Source organism: Lagopus muta, chromosome 1 (genome assembly GCF_023343835.1).
Source record: "Lagopus muta isolate bLagMut1 chromosome 1, bLagMut1 primary, whole genome shotgun sequence".
NCBI classification, from domain to species: Eukaryota; Metazoa; Chordata; class Aves; order Galliformes; family Phasianidae; genus Lagopus; species Lagopus muta.
This window is the reverse complement of record NC_064433.1, coordinates 101,932,820-101,960,320: the sequence shown is the minus strand read 5'-3', so window position 1 is coordinate 101,960,320 and position 27,501 is coordinate 101,932,820. Positions and strand designations below refer to the sequence as shown.

General features: G+C 39.4%; 1 protein-coding gene across 2 annotated transcripts in view; it reads left to right on the top strand.

The window, feature by feature from the left end:
* The window catches only part of LOC125703482 (amyloid beta precursor protein), a 202,892-nt gene that overhangs the window by 86,051 nt on the left and 89,340 nt on the right, over nt 1–27,501 (top strand). For both annotated transcript variants that reach the window (XM_048968045.1, XM_048968035.1), the window contains exons 4-5: nt 11,314–11,426; nt 13,061–13,254. In XM_048968045.1, the coding sequence (XP_048824002.1) occupies nt 11,314–11,426; nt 13,061–13,254 (307 nt within the window). The remainder of the gene's footprint in view (nt 1–11,313; nt 11,427–13,060; nt 13,255–27,501) is intronic.

Below are 27,501 nucleotides of genomic sequence, written 5' to 3'. Positions count from 1 at the left end.
CCAGAGACAGGGTTAGGCATTTGTCCCTGTTGAGTTTTATGAGGTTTTTGTCAGCTTATTGCTCTAGCCTGTTTAGGTCTCTCTGAGCAGAAGCTCTGCCTGCAAATGTGGTTGCTCTTTCTCCTGGTTTGGAGTCATCTGCAGATTTTAAGGGAGCGCATTCTGTCTCCTCCATATCATTAACAGAGACATTAAACAACAATGTAAAAACCCTTACTGCAAGATGAGTGAAGTTTTTGCTCTAGAGCAGAAACACGTTTTTGTGGGTAATCACTGCTGTGCTTATCTGTAAACTTTGCAAAGCCCAAAGGTGGTTTCCTGTTTTCCCAGGGCACTTGTAACACAGTGAAGTCTTTCAACTACAGGCAGTAACAGTTTGAATAGAAGTTTTGTCTCAGCAAAAAGAATATTCAGGGCTCCATGGTTATGGTAACTGATTGCTTAGGCTGTTAATAATCAGCAAAGTATTTCTGCTAAGTTGGTCTTCAGCTGCTGTGTATTCAGTTATTTATTCACTCATCAGATCCTTTGCACAAGAAGATATTACAGAAACAATTGCAGTCTGATTTGATTTTATAGTGATTTTTCTTCTTAGCGAGAGAGAGCAAGTAAAAAGCATGAATTAAATTACTGTTGGAGTAAAAAGAATCTGAATTTTATAATGAAACATTTAGTATGAAGGTGTTTAGGAGGGAAAACAGAAGCAAAACTGAAATATTACTTCAGGAAATATATTCTTATTTGAAATCTGATTTGTTATTGGAATACTTGTGCTTGAAACAGCCTTTGATGATGAAACCTTAAGGCTGTATGTAACACTTAAATTCTTTCCAGCTATGTGTATGGTCATTACCTCTTCTAGGCACCAATGACTGGTGGAGTTTTCTCTAGCTTTGCTGCTAATACCAGATGCTTTACCCAAATTACTAAGGATTGCCCATGAGAAACATCTCGTCATGTAATAAAGCCAAGCATGTTGGGATTACTGGTCCCAGCAGTGCTGAATTCTCAGTGTCCTGTTTTTGTGCTATCTAACCATTTGATTGGTGTGTTCAGCAAGTCACTAGTATGACTAAGTAATATGTTAGTAAAGTAATTAATCTAATTACCTCTGACTGTATGCTGTTTCCAATTCAGAGCCCATTTTCCAAATAGGTTTTACATAATCAAGTGCGGTGTCACTTCAACCAGAAGGGAGGCACAAAATGTTAAACTGCTTGGAGATTTGCACTTACAGATCTTGCTGCAAAATATGTCTGCTGCCTGCTGTGAGAGAGGGAGCAGAAATGGTAACAAGTGCTTTTAGACTTGTCGTGCGTCTCAGCAGCAGCAGAATATGGTGTTAATGGCTGCAGTGTTAAAATTCATGTATTCAGTAACATTCATAAAGCATAATCTTTTTTGAAATTCAGCCATACTATTGCTTGGAAAAACCTGAGGGCAGCTGGAGGAAAAATAAGGTTCACAAATATGATTTCTTAAGATTTGGAGCGTATCCACTTTTGAGAAATGCAATTAAGTTTTATTTGGTACATACGCTTGCATGTGAGAAAGATCATTAAAATGGATCCTGCTGTATGGATTATTTTTATTAATTAAATCAGGCAGTTTTTATAGTCATTTCTCAAATGATTTTTCATATGTTTTAAAAGCTGCCAGCTTTTGTTCTTTTTAGATGTTTTTGAAAACTGACTTTGCTATAATCCTACTGAATATGGAGAAGAGCAAGTGTTGTCTTGAATAAGCCTGGCAGTGGGACTACACTGCACTGACTGTTTAACAAATTGAAAACAAGGGCAAATTCTCTTTATTTTTTGTCTTAACTGATGCTGACTGGCTCTTAGCAAACATCAGTGCAGATGGGAAACCCCAATGTGGTGCAAGAGGAGGAGGTCCAGCACCAGTGACTAAATGCCTGCTGTAAACAAGCAAGTATTTGAGAACAGTACATGCTGATCGTAAAGAGATGCACCTCCTCAGCTTTTCCTTATCTTTTTTTCCAAGTTGCTGTTGCCAAATGCTTCACCTGAGCATGTGCCTGTCCAGCTCTTCTCACCAATGCAAAGTATGAAAGGGGTGTAGAGTCCCATTGCTGGAGAGCCAGCTGTGTGGCCTGGTGATGTCCAGTACAGATTTGCTGCTTTGTTGCCTGCTGTGGGAACCATGGGCCTTTGATGAGGCTCTGAGAGCTCCCTGTGCAAGCTTGCTGCAAGCAGCTTCTCCCTCTGTGGGGTTTTTTGCTATTTGCTTGGTGCTTAACCCACACCATGTTCTTGTTACTGAATATCCCACCTTGTGGTGATAAGAGAACTGTAAAGGAGCTCATCAGAGCAGCCAGAAGGCAGGCGGCAATTAAAATTTTGGGTCTTGAACCAAAAGAAACAATTTCACAAAGCCAACCTAGTAAACAAAAAAGCAAAAAAACAATGACAGCAACAACAAACAACCCTGAAAACAACTGAGATTTTAAAATAAAACAATAATCTGACTCAGGCTGCTTCTTAGTATCCCTGATCATTTTTTCCCTGTTATTAATATCTCAAGATTGGGTGAATGATTGTGGTGTGGAGAGCGTTTAGTCTGTGTACCAGCAATCTTTCTCCACCCTTCATGAGTTCTTCGGGTGACAAATTTGCTTGGAGCACATGCAGTGCTAACAGGTATGATGAGGCCCAGGGCAGTGATCCTGTTTTCTCCTCTTCAGCCTTCTGGGTTAGCAATCCCACATAGTATTGTTTCTACAACCCTAGTTAATGGTGTCTAGAAAAGTGTCCCTTTAAGAAGAAAACTGTTTCAACTCATTCCTCAAATGCTTTTTGATTTCCATAGTGTTATCCTTTTTATACTTATATTTTACCATAGTGTCTCAGTGGGTAATGACTGTGAGGACCAGAGATGTGCTTGGTGGTAGCTTTTGATAGCAGAGTGCTGGAAAAATAAGTGGATGTGGAGAACCAAAGGGCTTCATGTAAATGGATTTAAGCATTGGATGATGGCAAATTGTTCTGTGTATAGTACTGCCACAGAAGGGGGAGTGTGAGCAAAGGATTCTTGCCTTGATAAGAGAAGCTTTGATGGCACCAAGCTATGTGGTGCAGTCGACTTGCCTGAGAGACAGGACGCCTTCCAGAGGGACCTAGACAGGCTCCAGCAGTGGGCCCAGGAGAACCACACAAGGTTTAACAAATCCAAATACAAGGTCTTGCAACTGGATTGTGCAAGCTGGGGGGCATAAGGGTAGGACACAAACCTGCCAAAAAGGACATGTTGGAGTGTCCAGAGCAGGGCTGCAAAATGATTCAAAGGATGGAGTCACCCCCCTCAGAGGACAGGCTGAGAGAGCTTGGCTGCTCTGGAGAAGGCTCCAGGGAGATCTGAGGGTGGTCTTTTAGTATCTGAAAGGGAACTGTAAGAAGGAAGGGACAGATTCTTTAGCTGGATTTATTGTGATAGGACAAGGGGAAATGGTTCCAAACTAAAAGAGGGGAGATTTAGACTGGATATAAGCAAAAACTATTTTACAAGAAAGGTGGTGAGGCAGTGAAACAGGTTGCCTGGAGAGGCATTGGATGCCCTGTCCCTGGAGACACTCAAGGTCAGGCTGGATGGGGCTCTGAGCACCTGATGGAGCTGTGGGTATCCCTGTTCGTTGCAGAGAAGTTAGATTAGATGACCTTTAAATGTCCCTTCCAATTCAAATCTATGGTTCTGTGGTAAGTGTTCCCAAAATTCTTGCCGTTTTTTCTGCTGTACCTTTCTGGTAATAGGAGATTTTTTTTTTTTTTAATTTTTTTTTTATTTACCTCCCCTCCTCCCTACCATAGCCTTCTCTCCCCCATACTGAAAAGAAAATGTTTCAGATTACCCTTTTTTGTCCACACTAACTTCTGGGGGCATGGAGCATATGATACTCTTACATTTTTTTTTTATCTCCTGTGCTCCCTTTCTGGACAGAGATGGTCAGTGAGTAATAATGTTGCTGTGTTTCTTTCACAGAAACTTGATGTAAAAAGCTGCATAAAGACAGGATGCTTTTCAAACAGAATAACAGCAGGCATCTAAGAAATAGCAGGCATGTAACTGCATATTCCAGACAATGCTGTGTAAACAACCTGAGCATCCTTTCTTGTGGAGTGTTTTTGTCTTTGCAAGTGCCACTATCTTGTTTTCCCTCCTGTTTTTTCTTCTATTTTGGTTGTGGTACAGGATATTTCAAAACTTTGCTTTTGGTTCTACTTTGGGACTTTATAAAAAGTCTTACTAAATCTTCACAAAATTATCTCATAAAACCTTTCACACTTTAAATCTGTTCCTTAGAGTTTTTCAGTGCTTTTTTTTTTTCTTTTTTTTTTTTTTTCCCCTTCTATGAATTCTACTGACTGTTTTGTGTAGGTGAAGAGATTTCCAATAAATTCTTCATTATCCTGTGTTCTTTTTGAGGAGTACTGTTATTTTCTCTGCTCTACCGCAGGCAGAAAAATGAAGGAGACTTTTCTAATTTGCCTTAGCTCTCAGCACCTTTCAGCTTTTCATTGCCTTCTATTTTTATTCCACTGCAGAGGATCTGTTTTAGCTAGACAAACTGCTGTCAGCTCAGGATGGGACTTGGAATCCTTTAAAAAATAAATAAATGCAGCAACCACCCACAAGTGGCATCTTTCAGTTATAATCTTTTTTATACTGTGAACAGCTGGGCTTCAATCCACAGTGCATTCCCCAGTCCTTCAGAGCAATTGACCACATCCTACTATAGATTTGTTGAACAGTACTACTGTGATAATTGAGTAAAAAATAGAAAGGTGGGACTGATTGTTATGAAGACAGCAGGGAAAACAAATTCTGTTGGGACTACAGAGAGCAGAGGGGAGGGAAACAGAAGCAATTAAGGATGTTGTGGGAGAAGGTGAAAAGATCTTTGCGCAGCATCACAGAGGAGCTGTTTGACTGAGACAGGATGGAGTCGAGTTCTCCAGATTGACATGTGTAGTGTTTTTGTTATTTTTGCAGTTCCCTACTTATTTCCTAGGAAATTGAGCAGCATTACAGAACTGCGGGGGAGAGGTTTATATCTGCAACAAGTACTCTCATTTATGGCAGAAACTTTAAAGATGTGATTGCTGCATTGAGGAACTGGAAAAGAGCAACTTGGTCCTGAAATTTCTTGCCTTTCTTGACTGGGCAGCCAGTTTTTGGGATGATTTCTCAGTAAGTCCTAAGTTAGAGGCTGTGTTTTGATTTGTGGTGCAGAGCAAGAAAATTTGTCCTTCTGAGTCACTGGTCCCTAGAGAAAGCAAACCAAAGAGAAAACCCTCCAGATGGCCTTTTGGGGGTGATGTTTGCTGCTGGTCACACTGATAACAAGTTCTGATAGGCTGTTTGGTGGTTTGTTTGTTTTTGAGATTGTGGGCCATTTAGGATGTAGGAGTTAGGAAAAGGAATCCCAACATGTGACCTAACCCACGAGGTTGGGTTAGTGGGCACTGGCACAGTTCTGTTATGTTGCATTAGTGTGCAAGAGAGGGGCATAACAGGCATCTTGCTGTGCTCCCTGAAAGACTTTCCACAAAGATGGGGGAGAGCTGTAGAAGAAATAATTGAGCAGTAAATGGGCTTAATGCTTCAATGAGCCACAGAAGTGCTGTAGATTTTGAAGAAATGTTTGTGTGCCTTGTCTGTAATGATGCTGGAACATGTGATGATGTGCATTTGAATTTTCTTATGTGTAAACAAATGTATCTGTTATTGGTGTAATGCATAAAATATGAATGATGCTTACATTCTGTCTGGAAAGTAAGCCAATTTCATAAAAAAACGCATTCAAGCAAAAAAAAAAAAGTATCAGGGTGAGCAGAAATTCCATTTATGTCAATGATCAAAGAGTTACAGAGGAAGAAGGAAGAAGATAAGAGAATAACCCTTCTTCTGTACAGAACCTTATGAAAACAAAAACATAAACACTGAAAATTGCTTTGAGGTGCAGCTCTTATGTGGTTCATTATTTCATGTGGACAAATGCATTTTAATGGGTTGTACCTAAAAAGTTTTAGCCCTTCAAGCCCAGAATTCTACCTAAGGTATTTGGATTTTCCAAAAACTATGGCTGAACAGCACCACGGTTGGGACCTGATGTGCATTTGCTGGTGTGCATATTCAGATGTCATTGCATTCAGTACAGTGGATCTTCTTTTGCCTTGATCTTGTGTCACCAGTATGGTCATATATTGTGTGTCACCAAAGAACTTGTGAAAAGCACATTATCAGGATTCTTCAAAATGGTTTTCAGAGTATTGAGACACTAAGTACAGCTAAGACTACCAGTTTTTAATCTCAGAAAGTCAGAAATGTTTACCTTTTGTAGCCTAATAAATGGACAAATTCTGCAGATGGTGAACGTGGTTTCCTTGGGTTGTTGCTTCAGATGTACTTGTTGCTGCGTTGCACAGCTGAGTGCCAGCTCCTTCCTCCTTCAGCCTGACTTCTACCGGTGACTGTGTTTTCAGCACCTGTTGATGCTGCTCTACGTGTTTACTGGAGAAAGAAATACAGTGGGATGGAGTTTGATTGCTTCCTATTTACCGATGCTAGTATTGGTAGTCATTCATAGGTAAAAGCAAATTACCTTTCAAATGACTACAGATGGGTTTTTACTTACTTCCTAAACACTGCTTCTCTTTAACTTTGAAATTGGAGAAATCTCTGAAACCTCTGTTTACCGTGTGCTGTTTGAAACCCTTTAAAGCAGACTGAAGGACTTTCGCAGTCTGCCTGGGCACACTCATGCTGGAGTGAGAGGAAAGCCGTGTGTGGAGCAGGGCCAGTGCCACCCCTAGGTATGGGGCAATGCAGTGCCTCATCACAGCAGCCTCTGCCTCTTCACCTGTGGGTGCTAGGTCAATAGTAGGTGCTTGGACAATACTGGGACTTGTTTGGTATATTTCTAGATAGCTGTGCTTACTAAATCATTTGCCTGAAAAGCAAAATGCATTTTAAAAGTAAACTGTCCTGTGAGTAAGACTTCAAATGTCATGCTGTCTGCTATGTAAATGTTACCCTTAATAGTGGCACTTGAAGTTAGGTGACTGAATAAATGTAAGGGACATACTTGCAGTAGGCACACAAGCTAACAAACACGCTGAAAGCTGAGCTGTTGCACCTATAGAACAGGGCATCACAGAGCCCACGGGCTGGGAAGGGCTTTATCACTTGCTGCCAGTGTCCTGGCATGCGGCTGTCTGGTGTCATCCATGGGAAGTCATAGGAAAAGACACATTTCTTCCAATGTGCTCCTCAAGAATGTGGGTTTAGACACTTAATTTTGTAATTCATTTCAGCAAGGCCTTGTGCTCACTGGTGGCACTAAAAATGAAGCCACAAACTCTAGCATTTGCACTGTATTTTCATGCAAAAGTTAGAACAGGCTCTCTTTAAAAATACTCCCCTGAAGATAATTTGAGCATACTTATTTTTTGGTTGATATCCCAGCCATCTGCTAGCAGGTGTTTGGTTTCATCATAGATTTGGTTTCATTACCTTTCTCATCTTTGCTCTCTTTTTGTGTGATGTTGGATGAATCCTCACATCCCAACTGTTTTATGCAGTGGATGGAAGATCTGCTGACAGTACCTCACACAGCATATGGCATTTTCATTTTGAATCATTTTGCCCTGATATGATATCTACCATTTGAACAGATAGGGCAGACATGTTCTTGTAAATGTGCTTGCTTGCTGAGCCTTTTTCTTCCTAGAGTAGATTTAAAAGTCTGCCTTTGCTAGAATCCTTTTATTAGAGGCTGAGTCTTAATAGATTTCATAGTCTTTGCTGGTTGAAATACGTATTTCTGAACTAAAACTTAAGATCTTGCAGCACAAAATCTGTTGCTGTTCCGGGAGTATTTTTCAGAGAATACAGGATGTCGTTGTCTGAATGAAAATAATTCGGTAGTAAAATGTGGCATTATAATCTGTGCCTGTGATCTGTAATGTGTGGCAGAGCTGTCTTTGATGCATGTCAACTGCTACACTGTTGGTGTCCGCTGGGATGTGGCAGTGTGAAGGCTGCTACAAAGGTAATGGAAAATTGGGCATTGGGAAGGAGATGAACTGAGATTTGTAAAATGAAATTAAGCTGTGATTTACAACGTTAGCGTGATGTCTTGCAGTGATGTGTAGCACTTAAGCATAGACAGTGAATACAACAACTTAAACATAGCTGTTCAAAGACAGAGGTTTGAGTTGGGAGCATGCAGCTTAGTTCCAGAAGAGCAAGCAGAATATTCTCTGCCTTTGGCTGAATGAATTGTAGGCACAAGGCTTTTTTGTGGTTTTGTTTGTTTGCTTTTAACGTGGTAACTTGATCTCTGCCTGAAATTCCCCTTCAGGGCTGTTTCTTCCGGAAGGGCTAGAAACCCAGAAGGCAGAGCAGGCTGCTTTTGTTCAGATCTTCCCTGCAAGAACGGGTAAACATCTCCTGAAAAACAAGTGGTTATTCTACTTGCCTCTTGGATTTCTTGAGGGAATTTAGTGATTTATGAACTCATCAGGAGACAAACTGTGCAGTCATGTTTTATTATTAGAGTTACCTCAGCAGACCACAGATGTAGGACTAGAATCAAAATGCAGGAGACCTTGAAAAATACAGAAAAATACAGAAAATAGGGATAAATGCAAACCTGACAGCAGTACCAATGGTGATGGTAATACCACCCCTTTGTGGTTGGGGTTTATCTTCGAGGTAAATTTTGCCAGTCCTTCTGCCTGTGGAACTCTTAACATTTTAGAGCCCATTGACACTGGTCCTCACTCAGGAGGCACAGGATTGTTCACTCTTCATGTCTTTATTTCCTCTGTGCAGTCTGTGGGTTACTTGTTTGAAAAATCAAACAGTCCTCAAAGGCATAGTGACTCAGCAGCACTGAAAGTTAAATGAATACTGAAGTTGTACAGATAGAAGCCTGTCCACAAGCCAAATGTATTTTAAGTGCTACTTCCTGATGGGCTTGTGTTTCTGGTAGACTGGCCCAAGCAAAATAAATGTTTCAGTTATCAACTGAACTTAATTCCCTCCATCAAACTGTCCCTTGAGCAGGAATTCATTAAAGCAGCAAAAAAAAAAAAAGCAAACCTGAAGCCCACCAAGAGCAAAAATGCAAAGCTTTACATTTAAACTTCAGAAATAGTTGTAAGAAATAGAATTTTAAAAGCTTCCAGGGCATGCTCTTTTTATGTGTTGATAAAGCTCAGAAGACTCATTTGCAAAGTTGCATGTAATTCTGTATAATGAAGGAGTATTAGTCCAAAAAAATGCCCTTTTCCCCAGTTGCAGAAGTTAACAGGTGTGTTGGTATTTGGACTCTTACGCCTATGCATATCTGAAGTCAGATGATAAAGGGTTGCTCATGGTGTTTATGCAGAGCTTCTAAATTTGCATCTGTTTCACTGGAGTAAAATGAATTTTGTGATATCTGCCACTTTTGCAGGATTTATTTTGTTTTCTAGAAATGTTTGCCGTAAAGGCAAAGCTCTGAATGCTTTGTATGCTTGAACAGGCAACAACACGTAACTGCAGGTATTTGTGAAAGGCTCTGTCCTGTGAGAGCGAGGCAGACGTGCACCATAAGCAGAACACCCATGTGTTTTCTTAGTGCTCAGATACTTGGCTAAATGGAAGCATTATCCGTTACCTATGAGCTGAATCATTTTGGGGGTGTGGCAGTATATGACTAAAAGCACATTTATTCACATTTCAGTGCAGGATTTAAGTATGACACCACTGGTGGTACAGACTCCATTAACAGAAGCTGCAAATTTTGTATTCCGGATTACCGGAAAGTGTTTCAACTCATTATTTCTACAAGTTTATTCTACATACCTCCAGAAAGCATTTCTGTTAATAATTTGCAAGCAGTAGAGCGTGTCACACAAGGGTAAAGGTAATAAAACCCTTTTTCCTAGTAAATCAAGCAACTGAATTTAAAGACTTGAGATCAAAAGCACTGAAGTAGAACAAGGAACTTTGTGTGAAAAGTACATCCTGGTGATTAGCAAAGCTATATGCCTGTATTTGCTGAACTGTGCTTTTCTCCCAGTGCAAGGGGATGTTGATTATTTTTAAAACAGACTTTGTTAATATAAGCTTCAAGGACTGTTTCATCAGGTCCCTTAGATGACCCTCTACTGAACAGTAAACTTGCAGTCATCTCTTTCCAATTCATTAACTCATTATTGTGTCCGTTCAGCCATTGGGACATCATGGTTTGTTCATTTAAAACCCACTGTAGTTTTTTGGAGATTGCAGACAATTGCTGTGGGGAACTGATCATTTATGCCAGCTGAGTCATGTGCTTCACAATGCAGGGTCTGTCCAGTGTGTCAACTTTTCAAAAGCATTCTACAGTTGTTTTTTTTTTTTTTGTTTTGTTTTTGTTTCTTTTAAAACATTTTTCAAGGGTTTGGGTTTGCTTAATTGTAAAGCCAGAACTGTACAGGATTAGTGATTTTAGTCTAATGAATCGTGTTATTCATCAGCTGAATTTCTTTTTAATTGTAAGCATTGAAGCTGTGAGTATTATGTACTTCAGTGGTGTTCTTGTTGCTGTGCTACTGCTAAAGGCAGCACAATTTCTTTGTTCAGATCTGTCCATTGCAGAGTCCTTTTTCCCCTACTCTGGTCAGATCCAGGTAGGCAGGTGACGATGAGTCATCATGTTCCCTGGCTTCTGGTTCTGGCTTCATGTTCCCTCCCTTCTTGGTTAATCTGAATTCATCTGGCTGATGTAATGAGGCTGCAAGAGAGAGTCTACATCACAACAATAATTCAATGGACTATTAGTACCGTAAATACTCTAGGATTATTAAAAACAATATGTTAGGATAAGATTTATTCCATAATGGAAGAACTATTAATATTTCAAAGCACTTCAGGCCCCTTCCCTACACGAGCCCTGCATAGATGCAGAAGCAGAGCACTGTCATGCCTCTCAGCATCTTGTGCTAGACTTCCATGAGCTAGATCCCGCCATCTCCTAGCTTCATGTTGCACCACACGTCATCAGTGGGTCCAACGTACTTCACATAGCTCAAGTGGAAGTTTCCATATTATGCTAAACTTTCCATAATCCAGTATCAAAATCAGATCAAAGTCAGGAGCATTGTGGAAATTCAGAAACTGCACCGTTCTTTGCAAGCAGCCCTGCTGCTCATCCATGAAAGCTGGCGTATACCAACCAAGAGGTTTAAGAGGATGAGGTATTAGATGCAAAATTACTGTTTATTATTCATGGGTTTTTTAATTTACTATCATTTCTTCTTTCAGTGGGCGAGTTTGTGAGTGATGCCCTTCTGGTACCAGACAAGTGCAAGTTCCTTCATCAGGAAAGGATGGATGTGTGTGAAACTCACCTGCACTGGCATACTGTTGCTAAAGAGGTATGTTAATCTGCTTTTCTAGAACTGTATCACTATGCTGAGAATGAGCTGAAGTTATGGTAGTGATGCTGAAAAGAAATTAAAAGGGTGCTTATGAATGGTAGCGTAAAAGGCTTTTACACTTAATAAAAATTGTGCATTATTTAGCATGAGCCCTATTTAATAGCATTATTTTTCCCCATGTTCCATTACCCACGGTGTTTTCTGCCTCATCTGGCTTTCCTTGCAACTATTGCTCTGGAGCTAAAGATTAACTGATAAACTTTAATTGATGAAGGCTATGCCTTTACTGCTACCATCAGTTGGTGTCATATTCCTATGCCAGCTACTTCACAGGGCCTCAGGATGCAATATGTGAAGTTCAGCATAAAAGTTTAAGAGACCTTGTGAAACACAGAACTGTACAAAGCCATCTTGCAGTCAAGCACAGAGTTCAAATTTTTCAGTATTTTAACTGAATACAGAAATGAACTTAGTATTACAATTGCTAATATGTATCTATATAATATCTATATCTAATATATACATTGGCCTCTTAAAATAAGTGTTTAAGGCACCAGCCTTCATGTATGGAAATTCTAATTTTAAATGTAAATCTGTCTTGCAGTGAACTGTTTAAAAGCATTAATAGCCCAGGAAGACAAATAAGCATTCTGCCTTAAGGTTTTATGTGAAACAGAACATGTGAGAATTTTGAGCAGGAGCATATTGTGTCACCATGTATGTGGGAGGTGATAAGTCCTTCCATACAGGCAAAGACAGAAGAGCAGGGGAAGGAAGGTCTTGCTGCTTGCAAAGGTCACGGAACGGTTTGGGTTGTAAGGAATCTTTAAGATCACCTGGTTCCAGGCTCCTGCTATAGGCAGGGACATCTCCCTCTAGACCAAGTCTCTCAAAGACCCAACCAGTCTGGCTTTGAATGTCTCCAGGGGCATCCACAACTTCTTTGGGCAACCTGTTCCGGTGTCTCACCACCCTCACAGTAAAGAACTTCTTCCTAATTTCTAGTCTAAATCTGCCCTCTTCTAGTATAAAGCCATTTCCCCTCATTCTGTCACTGCATGTCCTTATAAAAAGTCCCTCTCCAGCTTTCCTGTAGGCCCCCTTCAGGTATTGGAAGGCTGCTGTAAGGTCTCCTTGGAGCCTTCTCCTGTCCAGACTGAAGAGCCCCAACTCTCTCAGACTGTCCTTATAGGGAAGGTGCTCCAGCCCTCTGATTGTCTTTATGCCCCTGCTCTGGACACAATCCAGCAGCTCAATGTCTTTCTTCTGTTGGGGGCCCCAGAATTTGATATAATATTCCATATAGGGTCTTAAGAGAGCAGAGTAGAGGGGCAAAATCACCTCCCTCAACTTGCTGGCCTTGCCTCTCTAGATGCAACCCAGGATATGGCTGTCTGTCTGTGCTGCAAGCACACATTGCCAGCTCAATGCAGACACAGGCAGGGAGCTACCAACAGTGTAAGCAGTAAATGCAGAGGTGATGACTTAAGTCATGTTTCAAAATTCAGCGAACATGCAGCTCACCAACTTCAACCTCCTACAGCTGTACATGGCCCCTTATTTTCTCTTGAGATTAGTGACATCTTTTTCCAGCCTCCTTCATGACAATGTTGTTACTTTATTTTCTGTAGTCCTGTAGTGAGAAGAGTATGAATCTGCATGACTATGGCATGCTGCTGCCCTGTGGAATTGACAAGTTTCGTGGTGTGGAATTTGTTTGCTGCCCGTTAGCAGAGGAAAGCGACAATCTTGACTCAGCTGATGCTGAAGATGATGATTCAGATGTCTGGTGGGGAGGCGCAGATGCAGACTATGCAGATGGAAGGTAGGAGTGGCTTTTTCCCCTTATGATCTTACAAGATATGCCAAAAATCTGTCTGAAAGACCTCATTGTTGAAGGAAGACTCCTTTCTATAAGTGAATTTGCAGCTACAGTGGCTAAACTAAATTTTTTTAACCTTCCACATAAAAGCTTATTGCTCATACAGTTATTGCACATTTTATGCTTTTAATCTTTTTTTTTTCCAGTTAGAAGTATTGCCATATTTATATGAAAATGCTTAATTGCATGACTTCTTGACTACTAATTGACAAATACTGTTATCTAACATGCTTCCTGTGCAGTCTGGGGGCATTGCAGCAGATATTTTAGCTGCCATCGCTGTTGGAGACTTCGAAATATCTTCATTTATAATAGGCGTTAGCTGTGTTGTTTTCTGCTGTTAACTTCTTAGTGTGAGTTATAGAAGAAAATCTGTTTTAACGTCTAGCCTTTGACAGTAAGACTAATTAATATGCTTCTGCTGGAGAATGAGGTTTCCCTTGCAGCTATTCCATACCATACTCATCTTTGCCTTTTGACATTCCCTATGCACATATGTTAATTTTGACCCAAATGTAAGTTCTGATGGTGTTGTGATTGAGTGGTCCAGTGCTGTCAAGAACTTTTCATGCAGCTCTCTTTAGCACATTAGATAGCAGTTGTGAGAGCAGAGAACTGAATTCAAACCAGTACTGGAAGATGAGTTACTTCATAAAACCAATATTTAAGTACAAATTATCTTTGTACTCCCTAGACGTGAACATTTCATACTGTGCTAAAAAGGTTAGAGAATGCAGCGCTTCTGCTTCTTAGGTGGTGATATTGCAGTTTTTGCACATAGTGATGGCAAATCCAAAACTTGAGTCAAATTATAAGCAATCTCACGGAGCACCATGAAGGCAAACTGGGACCATATGAAGTGTTTAATGCAGAAAGTTAACAGTTCGTAATTGTGAGTTTGGACTTTGTAATAGTCTTGATGAAAATAAGCTCAGGAATAGGGTAGAGGTGAAGGACAGAAATTAAGTTGCTGTAATATGGTGTAAAGAGATGACATTAAGATAATGAAAAGTTAGGAAGACTCTTCATGATGGGCATTTAAATATTCCCTGACAAGGTATTAGTTTGTGTTGTAAGGAAGAGTTCTTGAAAAATGCAGTAAGTAAAAATAATTTACAAATTTAAATGAAGATTAATTAAAATGAATATTTTCCTACTATAATTTTCAGTCTTCTCTTGTAAGTAGATGAGTGAATGGCATGAGCTGTTGGAAGCAAGAAATCTCTATCAGGCAACATTGTATATTCCCTCTCCCAATGTTCAGGATTTTTTTTCTGACCTAAGCTTCCAATAGTTATCAAAATGTCATGATTTATAACCTATTGGTGTGTTTTGCAAACTAACCTTTGGAATGTTGCTGTGTCTCACATCTTTGTTTTCTTTGATCTATGATTATAAAATGTTCTCTTAGAGTATGAAATTAGCATATACTTCATCCTGATTTGCTTTTTCCTTTGTGTATATATATATATATGTGTGTGTGTGTGTGTATATATATATGTATAGATATATATATACACACATATATATATCATATATATATATGATAGAGAGATAAGATAGATCTGTCTTGTTTGATCTACTTTATCTCTATATCTATATATTGTATATATATATATTGTATATTGTTATTATATAGTGTATATAGTTATTATTATATCTGTATAATATATTGTATTATATATTGTATATATTGTATATAGTTTATATATTGTATATAGTTATTATTATATCTGTACATACAACTTTCATGTGTCAGTTCAAAGTTTCCTAAAATATTTCCAATGGAAGAGCACACAAGGTTGTATATAAAATTGTTTTGTTTATAAAGCAATTTATTTCTGTTTTTTCATGTTTGTCACAGAACATTTACCTTACTCTTCTGTTTTGTTCTTCTTGAAGCAATTTAATATATGAAGAGAGTAGTTCAGGAATAACTTCAGAAGTTCTTTATCCTCCGGGAATAGGAGCTGGAATTGCATTTCAAGCAATTTCTGAAGTTCCAAGCAAATATTGCTTTTTTTTTTTCTTCACCTTCAGTACACATGCATACAAAAGAAAAATGAAAAGATCCTTTTATGGGCACTTGTACTTCAACTGCAGATGAAGAGCCAAGCAATTTGTAGTTCTCTTATACTGACTCATTCGTATTTCTTGCTGCCTCTTCAGCTTCCAAACGGCCTTTAAACCATGTGTACTGGAGACAGAAATACTCTTGAAATTTAATCATATTTAAAACAAAAAAAGAACAAAAACACAGCAAAACCTCAATTCTTCATGCAGTAGTAGGTGGTAGTTCAAATGTTGTATATTTTTGTATATTTTTATTTGTACGTACATCCATCCATGCATATAAAAACATATGTTTTAATAAGTATATATATGCCTTAGTGCTAAGCTGATTGTGAAGAACAAAGGAGAAGGGAAGGCAGTAGTACAGAAGGATATCTTTCAATGCTGAATTCCCAGTATTTTATGCTATTAAAGCCACATTGTTTGAAATATCTACTGAAGTTTTTATTTTTCATCTTAAATCATAGAATCATATAATGGTTTGGATTGGAAAGGACCTTTAAGATGATCTAGTTCCAAACCCCCTTCAAGTGGGGGTTTCACAAGAGCAGAGAAGAGGGGCAGAATCACCTCCCACTGGTCATGCCTTTCTGGATGCATCCCAGGATACAGTTGGCCTCCCGGGCTGCAAGCTCAAATTGCCAGCTCATATTGAGTCTTTCATCAACTAACATCCCCAAATCCTTCTCCTCAGGGCTGCTCACAAGTCATTCTTTGCCCAGCCTATGTTTGTGCTTGTGATAAATGTTTGATCTTGCACTGACAATGTCTGTCTCAGCCTGAAACCTTCTACTTTGCCCTGGATTTGTTGTTGGCATTCTGCAGAATTTCTATTGCAGCTCTTATTGAGCTGATTTATTTTTCTGTTTCTACCCAGAAGTCAGGATTTCAGGCCAGTACTGCATGAGGACTTCTGTGGTTTTTGTTGTTCCATTAAGATCTGCCTGTGTGGTTTAACCTCAGAAGTTTTTGCCATAGGTATTTTAGTATCTTTTTTGCTCAGAATTGGCAAGTGGTACAGCTGGAACAGAACTCATTCCTTGCAGTGAGGTGGAGACCATTCTGTTACTGGTGACCCTGACTATGGGATTAATCCATGCCATTATAAGAGTTTATGGAGGCATTTTGAGCTACAGCATCATCACAAATGGATGTACTGACCAATGTGAGTCTGACTGACCTGCACCTCAGCATGAAAAGGACATGGCTTGCGTCAGTGCGTCACTTGTTGGAAGTGCTTGGGAAAGGGATGGAGGATGTTCTGCCGTGATGGATATGGCAAATTTCAGTGAGGCCAAAATGGAGATCTGCTGTGCTTTTGAAATGGTGTCGTTGTGCTAGTCCTGAAATAGTGTGCAACTAAGCCATTTTCAGTGGTGTTCCTTGCTGTTATCCATGCTTTAATTAAACTTACCTTGAAGACTGCCTGAGGGACAGCCAGGTGCAGGTATGGGTTCTCAGTGTAGCTGCAGAGGTCTCCATTTATAGCTGCAATTCAGTCAAATGACCTACAAGTTCTGGCTGCCCTTGAGAACTCAGCACAGCCTCATGGCCTCCTGCCCATACCTGGACACTTGCTATGAGCTTTTGGTTGTCCTTGATACCTCAAGCTGAACATCTCTAGGAGTGGTGGTTGAGCTGAAAACTTAAGATCTTCTCTATCCACACGCTTTCACGCGCGCTTCTTCTCGTCTTCTCATCACTGTGTATCAGACCTCCTGTGCTTTCCTTGCAATCTGCAAAATAGGCTGCTGTCAGTATCACTCTGTTACACTAGGGAAACAGAAGTGCAATGTTGAGGGTTATATAGAAAGTGTTTCTTCAGGACATGAGTCTCATGGCTCAGAAGGACAAGATAGTGTCCTGAATTCAGTCAGATGTCATTTTACGAGACTATCTGAATTTATTTTCAAGGTTTAAAACAGAGGATTTAATTTTCTCATTGTTTTTTTCCTTGACAGGTCAAGCCAAATTAATTCTGTCTGTTCAGTGTATGTTCATAATGTATGTTCAGCCTGATTTAATGTTTTGGGTAGTGTAGTAAATGTGTTGTAGTGCTTTGTGTATTTTGTAAGGGCTCGGTTTACAGTTTCTCATAAACTTCTGCCAAGCGAAGTTTTATGGCTTATTCATACCTGCCCTTAGGATTTTTAAAGCTACAGTAAATAATTCAAAGGAATGCAATCCATTTTATGCTGAAAATTAGGCATCTGTGAAGTAAAACCCAAATAATAATTTATGTTGTATAAGGCGGTGGTCATGTTGTGTCCTGGTTTTGCAGTGCTCGTCTCCCACATGCTGCAAAAGAAATGGTTAAAGCTATATATACTTTTTTTTGCTATCTCAAAGAACTTTTTTTTTTTTTTTTTTTTTTTTTTCCAATGGCAGGCATCTGGAAAAACTGAAATTTCTTAATTGTCTCCTTCACCCATAATCCAGACAATCCTGAAAAGCTTTTAAAACCAGACATTTTTTCCTAATGATGAAAACAGCATAGTATATCTGACTCCTATGCTGAATTGTTTCCAGGTCAGACATTGTGCTTTTAATTGTCTGTTTTCTGCAAGCACTCAGGGAATAAAAGTAGCAGAGGCTTATAAAACTGCTCTGCTGAGTACCTTTACAAAGACTCTCTCTTGACATGGAGGAGCTGTGCATTTTCTTTCTTTCACTTTTTAGCTCATTTTATACCTTTGTGACTCAAGTGGTACAAAGATATCAATGCATGGTTTTACCTACTGTCTTCTTTTCATAAATGCCTGCAAGTTAACATAAAACGAGTTACAATGGATATTCCCTGGAGTGTTGTCATTAAATCAGTCTGTGCGTTTAAATTGGCCACAGTCATTTAGTGCCCTGACCTGCTGCAGCAGCACAGAGTCCTCCTTGTATGTTACGCTGTTACCTTGGCAGAAGCTACACAGGCCAGACAGGCAATTTGTCTACTTGTGGAAAATATTTATGAAAAATTCCTGAGTTAAACAGCGATATGTAGCAAGTAATTGTAGTAGGCAAGAAGTGTTGAGTATACAAGAGTGGATATAATAATTTTAGAAGCCAAATATTATGGGCTTTTGTCATTTCTGTGCTTGAAAATTTGTCTTGCCTACTTTAGGTGGAACTATGAGCAATTCCAACATGACTCCCTTCTTTGGGTCTGTGTATCACAGAGCAATTGGAGACTTTGTCCAGGCAAGAGCCGTTACTTTTTATCAATCTTTCTTATTTACAAATCTGACTAATTCTTCAGTCTGTTTGGCATTTGAACTACCTCTGGAAGAAGGAAACTGATCTCTAACATGGAGAAGATGAAAGTGGTGATGTCAACTAGTTGCTTCCTCCCATTTCATAGAATCACAGAATGGCCGGGGTTGGAAGGGACCTCAAGGATCATGAATCTCCAACCCCCCTGCCACATGCAGGGCCACCAACCTCCACATTTAATACTAGACCAGGCTGCCCAGGGCCCCATCCAACCTGGCCTTGAAACCACCAGAGACGGGGCATCCACAGCCTCTCTGAGCAGCCTGTTAAGTACCTCACATAGTAAAGAATTTCCCCCTGACATCTGACCTAGATCTTCCCTCCTTCAACTTAAAACCATTTCCTCTTGTCCTGCCGTTATCTACCCTTGTAAAGAGTTGACTCCCCTCCTGTTTATAGGCTCCGTTTAGGTACTGGAGGGCTGCAATGAGGTCACCCCATTTCAGGGAGAGATTTCTGCTTCACTTCTCTGGAGGACCTCAGTGGTCAGGCCTTCAGACTCGTATGTTGTGCACCTTTCCTGTGAGTGCATGTGCAGCGAGGCAGGCTCCTGTATGTGGATGGGCACCTCTGCTGCTGCGGCGTGGGAGCTGGGTCTCCAGCATCCTCATGGGACCAGCTGCAGGCCTGAGGGGGGCTCAGCCTGCTGGCTGGTTGTGCACACTTGCTGGTGTAGGGCTGCAAGGGCTTTAGGAATGAGATTCCTACTGCTTCTTAAACCCTTCAATTTCTGCAGGTTCACTCGTAGTTTAGCTAGTGTGCCGTGCCATTTTGTGTCTTGTCTATTCTTCCCTCCTCCCATCATTGCTACTGTTAGTGTTGTCCTGCAGTGCTGAGTGAAAAATCAGTAGCTTAACTGGAACCAGTTCTGGGCCCAGAACATATGTCTTAAGAATATAGAAATAGGATATCTGGAGTCCTGAAGGTTTTGGTATTGGAAAGCTAAAAACAGTGACATCAATTGAGAAAAAGGAAGGTGGTGATGCTAAATTCTTTGTTGGAAATAGTCACTGGAGGAAAAACAAAATTAACGTTTTGTCTCTGTTGAGTATTCATCTGTTTTCAAGCTATCATATTACTTGCATTAAAATAAACAACGAATTATCTTCTGTGTAAGCTCTTTCATTAAATTGGAAAGCCAATTTCTAAAATGTCAGTGAGAAATCCTCCAGTGGGAATCTTCTAAATGATTCTTGGGAGAAAAAAAAAATCAAAACTAATTGCATCCACTCCTGAAGCACAAGTAAAGTTGAAGTAGATCTGAAACTGACAAAGGGTCTGGACTGCAGATTCTGACTTAGAAACAGGAAATTACTTGCTTTTGTGTGGATAAACAAGATTTCCCTTTTTCTGTGCTGTGCCAACAGGCTGTGTATACCCCTGAAATGTTCAGGAAATGGAAATTCATGCCAGTGGTCCAGGGTTTGCTTTGAAGGGAGTTTAGCCATCTGTGACACAAGAGCAGGGAGGGATGCAACCAGAGACAGTGTTCTCCTTGACTATCGTAATACAAATTGTTCTTAATTGTGGGTCAGTGATCTAATACGTACGCAAGAAGTTACAAACTTCCTTATTATTAATTGCCCTCCTCCCCAGATTAACTTCAATAGAGATTAACAGCAATTGTTGAAATAGGTGAACTTGATGTCATAAGAATTGTCCATCGCCAAATTGGTATTTTAAAGAAATGGAGTTAATGGAGGGGAGAGGGTGTGGAAGGTGGTGTGATTTTTGAAAAACAGTATTTCAGCTAATTGGTCAGAAGTTCATATCTCCTTAATGTTTGTAGTTAGCAACTGGAATAACAAAGCATCTTATACCTGTTATAAAACACATCTGAAAATATTGTTTTAACACAGCTGATATTAATGGTACAGCTTATCTAAGAACTTCTGTTTTTCTAAGTATTTTCATGATAAAACTTAATTGCTTTTCTTTCTAAATTTAAGTCGCTATCAAGTAATAGGCACAATATTACTGCTTATGCTGAATATCTTTTCAAGTATTTTGTCCTATTAGCATATTCTGTATGTGATTAGCATATTCAGTATGCTATTAGCATACTGTGTCTTACATCCTTACGTTAATTGTTTTTGTCTCTCATGTAGACAATTTCTTAATACTTAGATAATTTACAGTGTCTTTTAATAGCATTTTGTTTTTTCGTGTGGATGTTGTTAAAATTCAGAAAGCACAGGAGTGTTAACAACTCTAGAAAGGGTGCTAAGTGTTGGATTTCTTCTTAGGACAAGAAATTTCAATGGAATTGATGAAACAGCGTGTTGCGCTGGGGGGTAATTGCATCGATGCTGAGTTGGCAAATCTAATCACCATTTAAGTATAAAGCCTTAACAGAAATGATGGATGAGACTATGGGCGGAGAGAATTAATCTAATTGAGAAAGTGATGAGTAGGATATATCCATGCTTTTGTGACCCCTTATGAGAGCAGTTTGCTAGCTGTGCAAACCGCCTATAAGATTTACATGAATGTTCAGCCTTTTTTAAGGAATTTAATGGTGTCAAACTTGGATATTTAATAAATTGTAGACTTTGAGAGAGGGATGTTGTTTTTAAGACCTCAAAAAAATGAAGTCATTTCTTGCAGTTATTTCTTTAAGTAATAAGCAAAAGCGTTTTAAGCAAAAATGTTGTCACTTGTCCAACACTCAAATGTTGGAGCAAAAGGTTCCCTGTATACATTTGTGTAGTAAGCAGCCCAATAAACTGTTCTGACATTTCTCCTAGATGTTCTGAAAAGTTCTTGTGACGTAAAGATATGTACCATTCCATCACAAACAGTGTGTTGTGTATTCTTTGTGAAAAAATATTTGGAAGTGAGAAATTTGCATCTGGGTTTTTCAGCATGTATTGTCACACCAGGATATCTGTGTGCCAATGGATTTGTAACTGGATATTCCTCCACAAAGTTAGCCAGCAGTTCCTTCTCTCCTTTACCTTTCAGTAATGGAGGTTGTTACTGTGGTCTACACTGGAAATATGAAATCAGTATTACGATGCTTTGTGGAAATTTAAGAATTCCATTTCTTGTGAGGCTATGCTATTACAAATGCCGTGTAGTAGAGCTTTTTCTGTAGTTAATACTTTTTTTCTCCACATTTTAAGACAGGCTACATATACATACTTCCGAATATGTGGATGGATATGTGGATGTAAATACTTTTCTATTTTGCTGACAGAGGATATTTCTAATCTTGAATGTTTTTGGCTCTCGTTGCATGATAACATGCTATTTCTTCACATGGGATCTCTGTTTTTATCACTGCTGAGAAAAAATAGCAGTGAAATTGTGACTTGAGTGAATAAGAAAAGGTTAAAACAGTAAAATTCTGACCTGGTGAAGAGCTTGGTCTGACTGTGTGAGTGAAGGGGATCCCCTCAGCAGGAAGTCTGGATGCTTGCAGAGGATGCTGGTGATAGGTGCATTTAGAAAAGTTAAGATGGCATGTTCTTTGAAAAATGTTAGGAAACAAATTGAGCATCCAGGGTGCCTATGTGCTTCTGGCATTTTTTGTTTGCTTTCCCAATTGTAAAACAAAGATGTTCTTGCAGTTTGGGACTGTAGTTGCCATGTGAGGGTACTGAGGTGAAGAATTCCACAGACAAAGCATGTACTTATTTGGTTCATAGTTCATACTGAGTACCTCAGATAAGCTGTGAGATAGCAGGTTAGACAAAGGGACGTTGAACAGTCCCTTCTAATTACAGCAGAGATTTTGCAAAAACAAGTGTTTTGTAACAGATCCAGGGGTTCCTGCTGATTCTCAGGCTGGCTGAAATAGAGCCACGCAGACGACCTTCACCCTGCCATCGCATTCAGTCTTAATGTGACTCTTCTACTGTCAGAATTTTGAATTTATTATTGATTAAATTTCAGAAGGCTCTGTGATTCTGATGGATTTTATGTGTTTGTAAACACATTTCTAGTTTTGAGTTTCTCTGCCTTTTATAAGATGTTCTGTTTAAAAATGAGATTAAAAGATCTTTAGTGCAACTTCTTACTCTTTCTACTGGAATTAATGAAAGCAGACAATTTTTTGTTATCATTGTTATGTGTAAAGGTAAAAAAACCAAACACTGTAAAATCAGGAAGATGAGAGACATTAAAAATCACATAAATCTGTTGTTTGGTAAAGTCTTAAGAATTCAACAGCAGCTTGTGTAATACTGTGAAATAGCTTAGTTCATTTTTTATTTTTTTTCTGTTAGGATAGGTGAAAATATACATAATTGCAATCTAAGAGTAAGGAAAAACGAAAGGGAAAATGGAAAATAATTAGAATTTACAAAATGAATGCTGCAAAAATGCTAAACAGTGTGAATCTCTCGTTATGATTTGGTATATGGTAGAAGATGCCCATCTGAATTCTTAAAATTTTATCTGTACCTTAAAAATTGTTCATACGTGCCCAAATGTCACATCATTTCTTCATGTTGTGAGATATCTAATTTATTTGCATAGTTTAATCCAGGCCTAATGAAAATAACTAAGGGAGTTTTAAGCAGTTTCTGCTTTTGGGGTCATTTACCAGGCAGAGCAGAAACATGGCTAAGGTATCTCGTGGGTTAGACTTCTGATTCTGTAGATCACTGTAATTTTACATGCTTTGACGCCAATAAGCCATTTAAAAGATCAGATATGTTGACTGGGGGTCTGGCATTAACCCTTTTCTGTCCTGGAACTGTGCCTAATCTCATGGTTACTTCACGGTTTAGTTCCTGTCCTGCTGTTTCCCCCCACCCTGTCCCAGCAATTGAGGGAAAAAGACATTTTTGGTGCAACTCCCTCCTCCTATACTTTCAAGGTGAATGCTGAAATCTTCATTTTGTGCTTGGTTTTGACTTTCCCTCATCTACACTAAAACAAAGTTACTCTTGTTCACATTTACTCCTCTGGTGCTCAGTTTCACGTGGCTAATATACTTACTTTTACCTTGAAGTCAAGTAGTACACCAAAGTTAAATATTAGGAAGTACAGTGATGTGAGCACTCACGTTCCTAAGTGCACCCTTGGCTTAGTTTTGAGCTTTAAGTAGTTCCTGTGTTGAGTCATATGTTTAATTAGTGGCACTGTTGAGAAGAATGCAGTGTGTGCAGTGGTAGGTTCAAACCTGGTTTGTGAGAAAACTCATCCTTCAGTCAGAGGAATGCATGCTTTGGATAAATGCTAGGTGGAAAATGCCCAAACCTTTGACTTGCATATTGTGAGGAAATTTGTTTCCTTGCTTGTTAGCTTTCTAATTTGCTTTTAATCAAAAGCCTGGTAATTAGGCCAGGTCAAGTGCACTCATTTTGTTTGGATTCCAAGCATTTGTCATACTCTTCTGTGTTCCTGTTTTGTGTTTTCTGTGAAGATATTTACTCTTAAGAGGTTCGCAGCTGGATCTATTTCCAAACTCACATTTAAAGAGCTTTATGCTCTGCATCTTTCCTATATACTGGAATGCGTATCTGTGTTTATCATTAGTCTTCTGGTAGAAGCAAAGTTGTACACAGACTGAATACTTGAAAATCCAGTCCTGTCTCATGTTTCCTGAAGTTCATTTGAAAAGACCTGAAGAGGCTATAGAAAAGCACGGGATGGTGGCACCTGCAGCTGTCCAAGTTAAGGATTCATAAATGTTTCTCAGCTTCCTTTGCTGGGCTGGAAGAGCAAAGGCAGCAGCTTATGTGAGGAAGCTGTCTGTCATGTATTAATTCCTGTGGCTGTCTAGAGTCAACGTAACATCTCTACACCTGCCTGAAAGGAGGTTGTGACAAAGGTGGGAGTCAGCCTCTTCTCCCAGGTGACAGTGAGAGGATGAGAGGAGTGGCCTCAAGCTGCACCCAGTGGAGGCTCAGGTTGGATATTAGAAAACATTTCTTCTCAGCAAGAGCAGTGAGGCAGCAGCACAGGCTGCCCAGGGAGGTGGTGGAGTCACCTTCCCTGGAGGTGTTTAAGGAAAGAATAGATGTAGTAGTAAGGACATTGTTTAGTGGGCAGTGTTGGTGGTAGGTTGATGGTTGGAAGGATGATCTTAATGTGTCTTTTCCAACCTTAATGAATCTGATTCTAGTTACTCAGTTTTGATGGCTAAAAAGAAAAACAAAACAACCACCACAGTGCAGATGGAATCTATTTGCGTTAAAATAGTTTCAGAAGTCTAGTGAATGCTAATCTTTTCAGATTTCAAAACATCTGTCTCTCACACCTTTTCATTCCTTTTTCACCTAGTGATGAAGTATGTTCAAGTTGTTATTTGGCGAAATCGTGCCAAATGGATGAGAGTTCATTGCAAACAAAGGTGTGAGGCACTTCCCCAAACTACTAATTAGTTCTTAGTTATTTGTTATTGGCAGTTGAAAGCTTTGCCAAATTTTTGTCTGAAGGTAATAATTACAGACAGAAATCTCTTCTTAAAACATAGCTTGTGATGAAGTCCCATGAGTCCTAAAGCACAGTTGGAAAGAAAACTAATTGCTCTCTTTATTTGTATTTTGTTTTTGTCTCCACTGTAGGGACATTGTATGGAATACTAAAATCAAACCTTCATCTTCTTTTTCTCATTTCTTGATCAGTAAGTGAACATAATTCACTTTCATTTGTTTCCTTTTACCAGTCTTCCAGTTTTGTCTTCAAGAAGAAATGGGAATATGCTCAATTCTGAGTGAAGTGAATAAACGATATGTTGGTGTCTGTTCTTACTGAAGTGATGGATTAAGTAAAGAAAGTTATTAGATATGCATAAACAGAACTGTGCTTTAAGCACTGTTTGTAACTATGTGCCAAGATACATATTGAAGGTAGCTGTACAGTGGTATGTCTTCTAGAAACAGAAATATGCCCATTGGTATGTTTTTATTTATATCAGTGCTGGAAATGGAACTTGCTACCTCTTAGGGCTGCCTGAAACTCCAGTGCCTCTGCTGCATCAAAAACAGTACTACAACTGCCAAACTTGAAGTAATGTGTTTCATCACACATAGGAATGTAGATGATTCCTTTTAACAACCCACTGCACTGCTTGGATGCTTGAAGGAAGTCTTATTTCCATGATAAAGCAATGAATTTTAATATCCCATATGTGGGGAGATAGGAGCAGGAGGTTCAAAGCCACTGTGACCTCTGTGTCCACTATTAAAGGAAGTGGTGCTGCCTGGTCTGCCAGAAGTCTCTGCTGACAGCAGAGTGAGGTACAGTGATGTTTTGTATGAAAATAGCAAATATTTTCATGCCTGTGTTCAAGCCTCAGAATTAACCTCCATTGTTTACTGCTGAATTGTTAAATTTAGATGATGATAATATGGCTTTACAAATCTGTGAACTTGTCAGTGTATCAAGAAATATTTTTTGAGCAGACTTTGAAAAATGCTGTCACCAGTGGCACTTAAGCTAAGGCAAAATGTCAACAGTGTCTTTTAAACGAAACACTTCAGTCTGTAGTGCTAATAAAACCCTGCCTGGAATGGCATCGAGGGAATATATGGAAATGTTAAGGTACTGCAAAGAAGAAACAAAACTGAGACATACTCATAAAGCAAAGAAGGTAAAATGTAATAATGGGAATTAAGCACACCTGCTACATATATTAACACTCAAAGATTTCTGAGAAAAATACCAGCATCCATATTCACCTTGTAGTAAGCTTCTGTTGGAAGAAGGTGGATGCTGAGGTGAGAGGTGTGCAAAAACTGTGAGGCACTATGTCTGTGGGAAACAGCACTGTGCAGGTGCTGATGGAGAAATGTGAAACGGCTCTGGAGCATGAGGTATGACATGAAGAAACAGAGCTTTATGCAATGTGCAGCAGGGAGGTTTTGGCACCATTCAGAAAGTAGACGCATCAGTCCAAAAGCTGAAGTATAACTTAATTCCTCTGTTGTTTCTCTTTGTGCTCTTTGAGGAAGACTCAGAATAGTAACAACAATGAAGTCCAAAGAAATAAACCCAAGGATAGTTATTCTTGTTGTGTTACAGGAGGTGTAGTACCTTTCATAATACTAGAAGTGCCAACTCCAGCTCCTGTCTTTGTGACAGAGATCCGTTGGGACTTAGCGTTGTTTATAGACACTAAACCTATCTTGAAGGGTAAGGCTCGGTGTCCCCTTACTGGCAAACACTGGGATTCTTCCTCCTCACCAGTGGCCCTTGGCCCCTGAAGAGTGATCTTAAGCTACTCACACATTATTGCTTTTCTTGATCATGTTGTGACCGTTATCTCTTAGCAGATGTTATTTTCTGCTTGCACTGCTAGCATGTGTGCTGTGATTGAGTCTTAGGAGAGCATGAATTAGCGTACTTGCATTGATTTCTGATGTAAACAGTTGCTTTTTTTATTGTTAGAGCTCGCTAGGGTATGTCCCTCACTGTTTTATATTCGAGTGGTTTGCTCTGTGTTACTGTGTTGTGTAGCTGAGCATAATACTAGTCCCATTCTGGTATTCAGTTTCACTGAAGGAGAATCCTACTGAGAAAGTGCAAAGCACTTTTCCCCTTCCACTCTTCTTTGAACATCAGGACTAATAGGGAAGAGAAAACCTTGCAGAGCCCAATTTCAGGTATCATGTTTCTACAAGTATATAGCAAGGCTTATGTTTCCATTTAGGTATCAAAATCAACGGCAAAAGCACTTTTATTGTGTTTTTATTGTTCCTTTTTCTTGTAGCTTTGGCAGTAAAATAAATCCTGCAAAATACCATTTCTGTGATTTGAATCTTGCCATATGTGTTGCTAGCACAGATGCAGTTTTTTAGGAATGATCACAAATAGTATCAAGAATCTAGCACGAAAAATCTTTTTTGGAAGATTTTTAGAATATTTTCAGGAGCCTGATCCTGTCAGCTTTGACTGTTG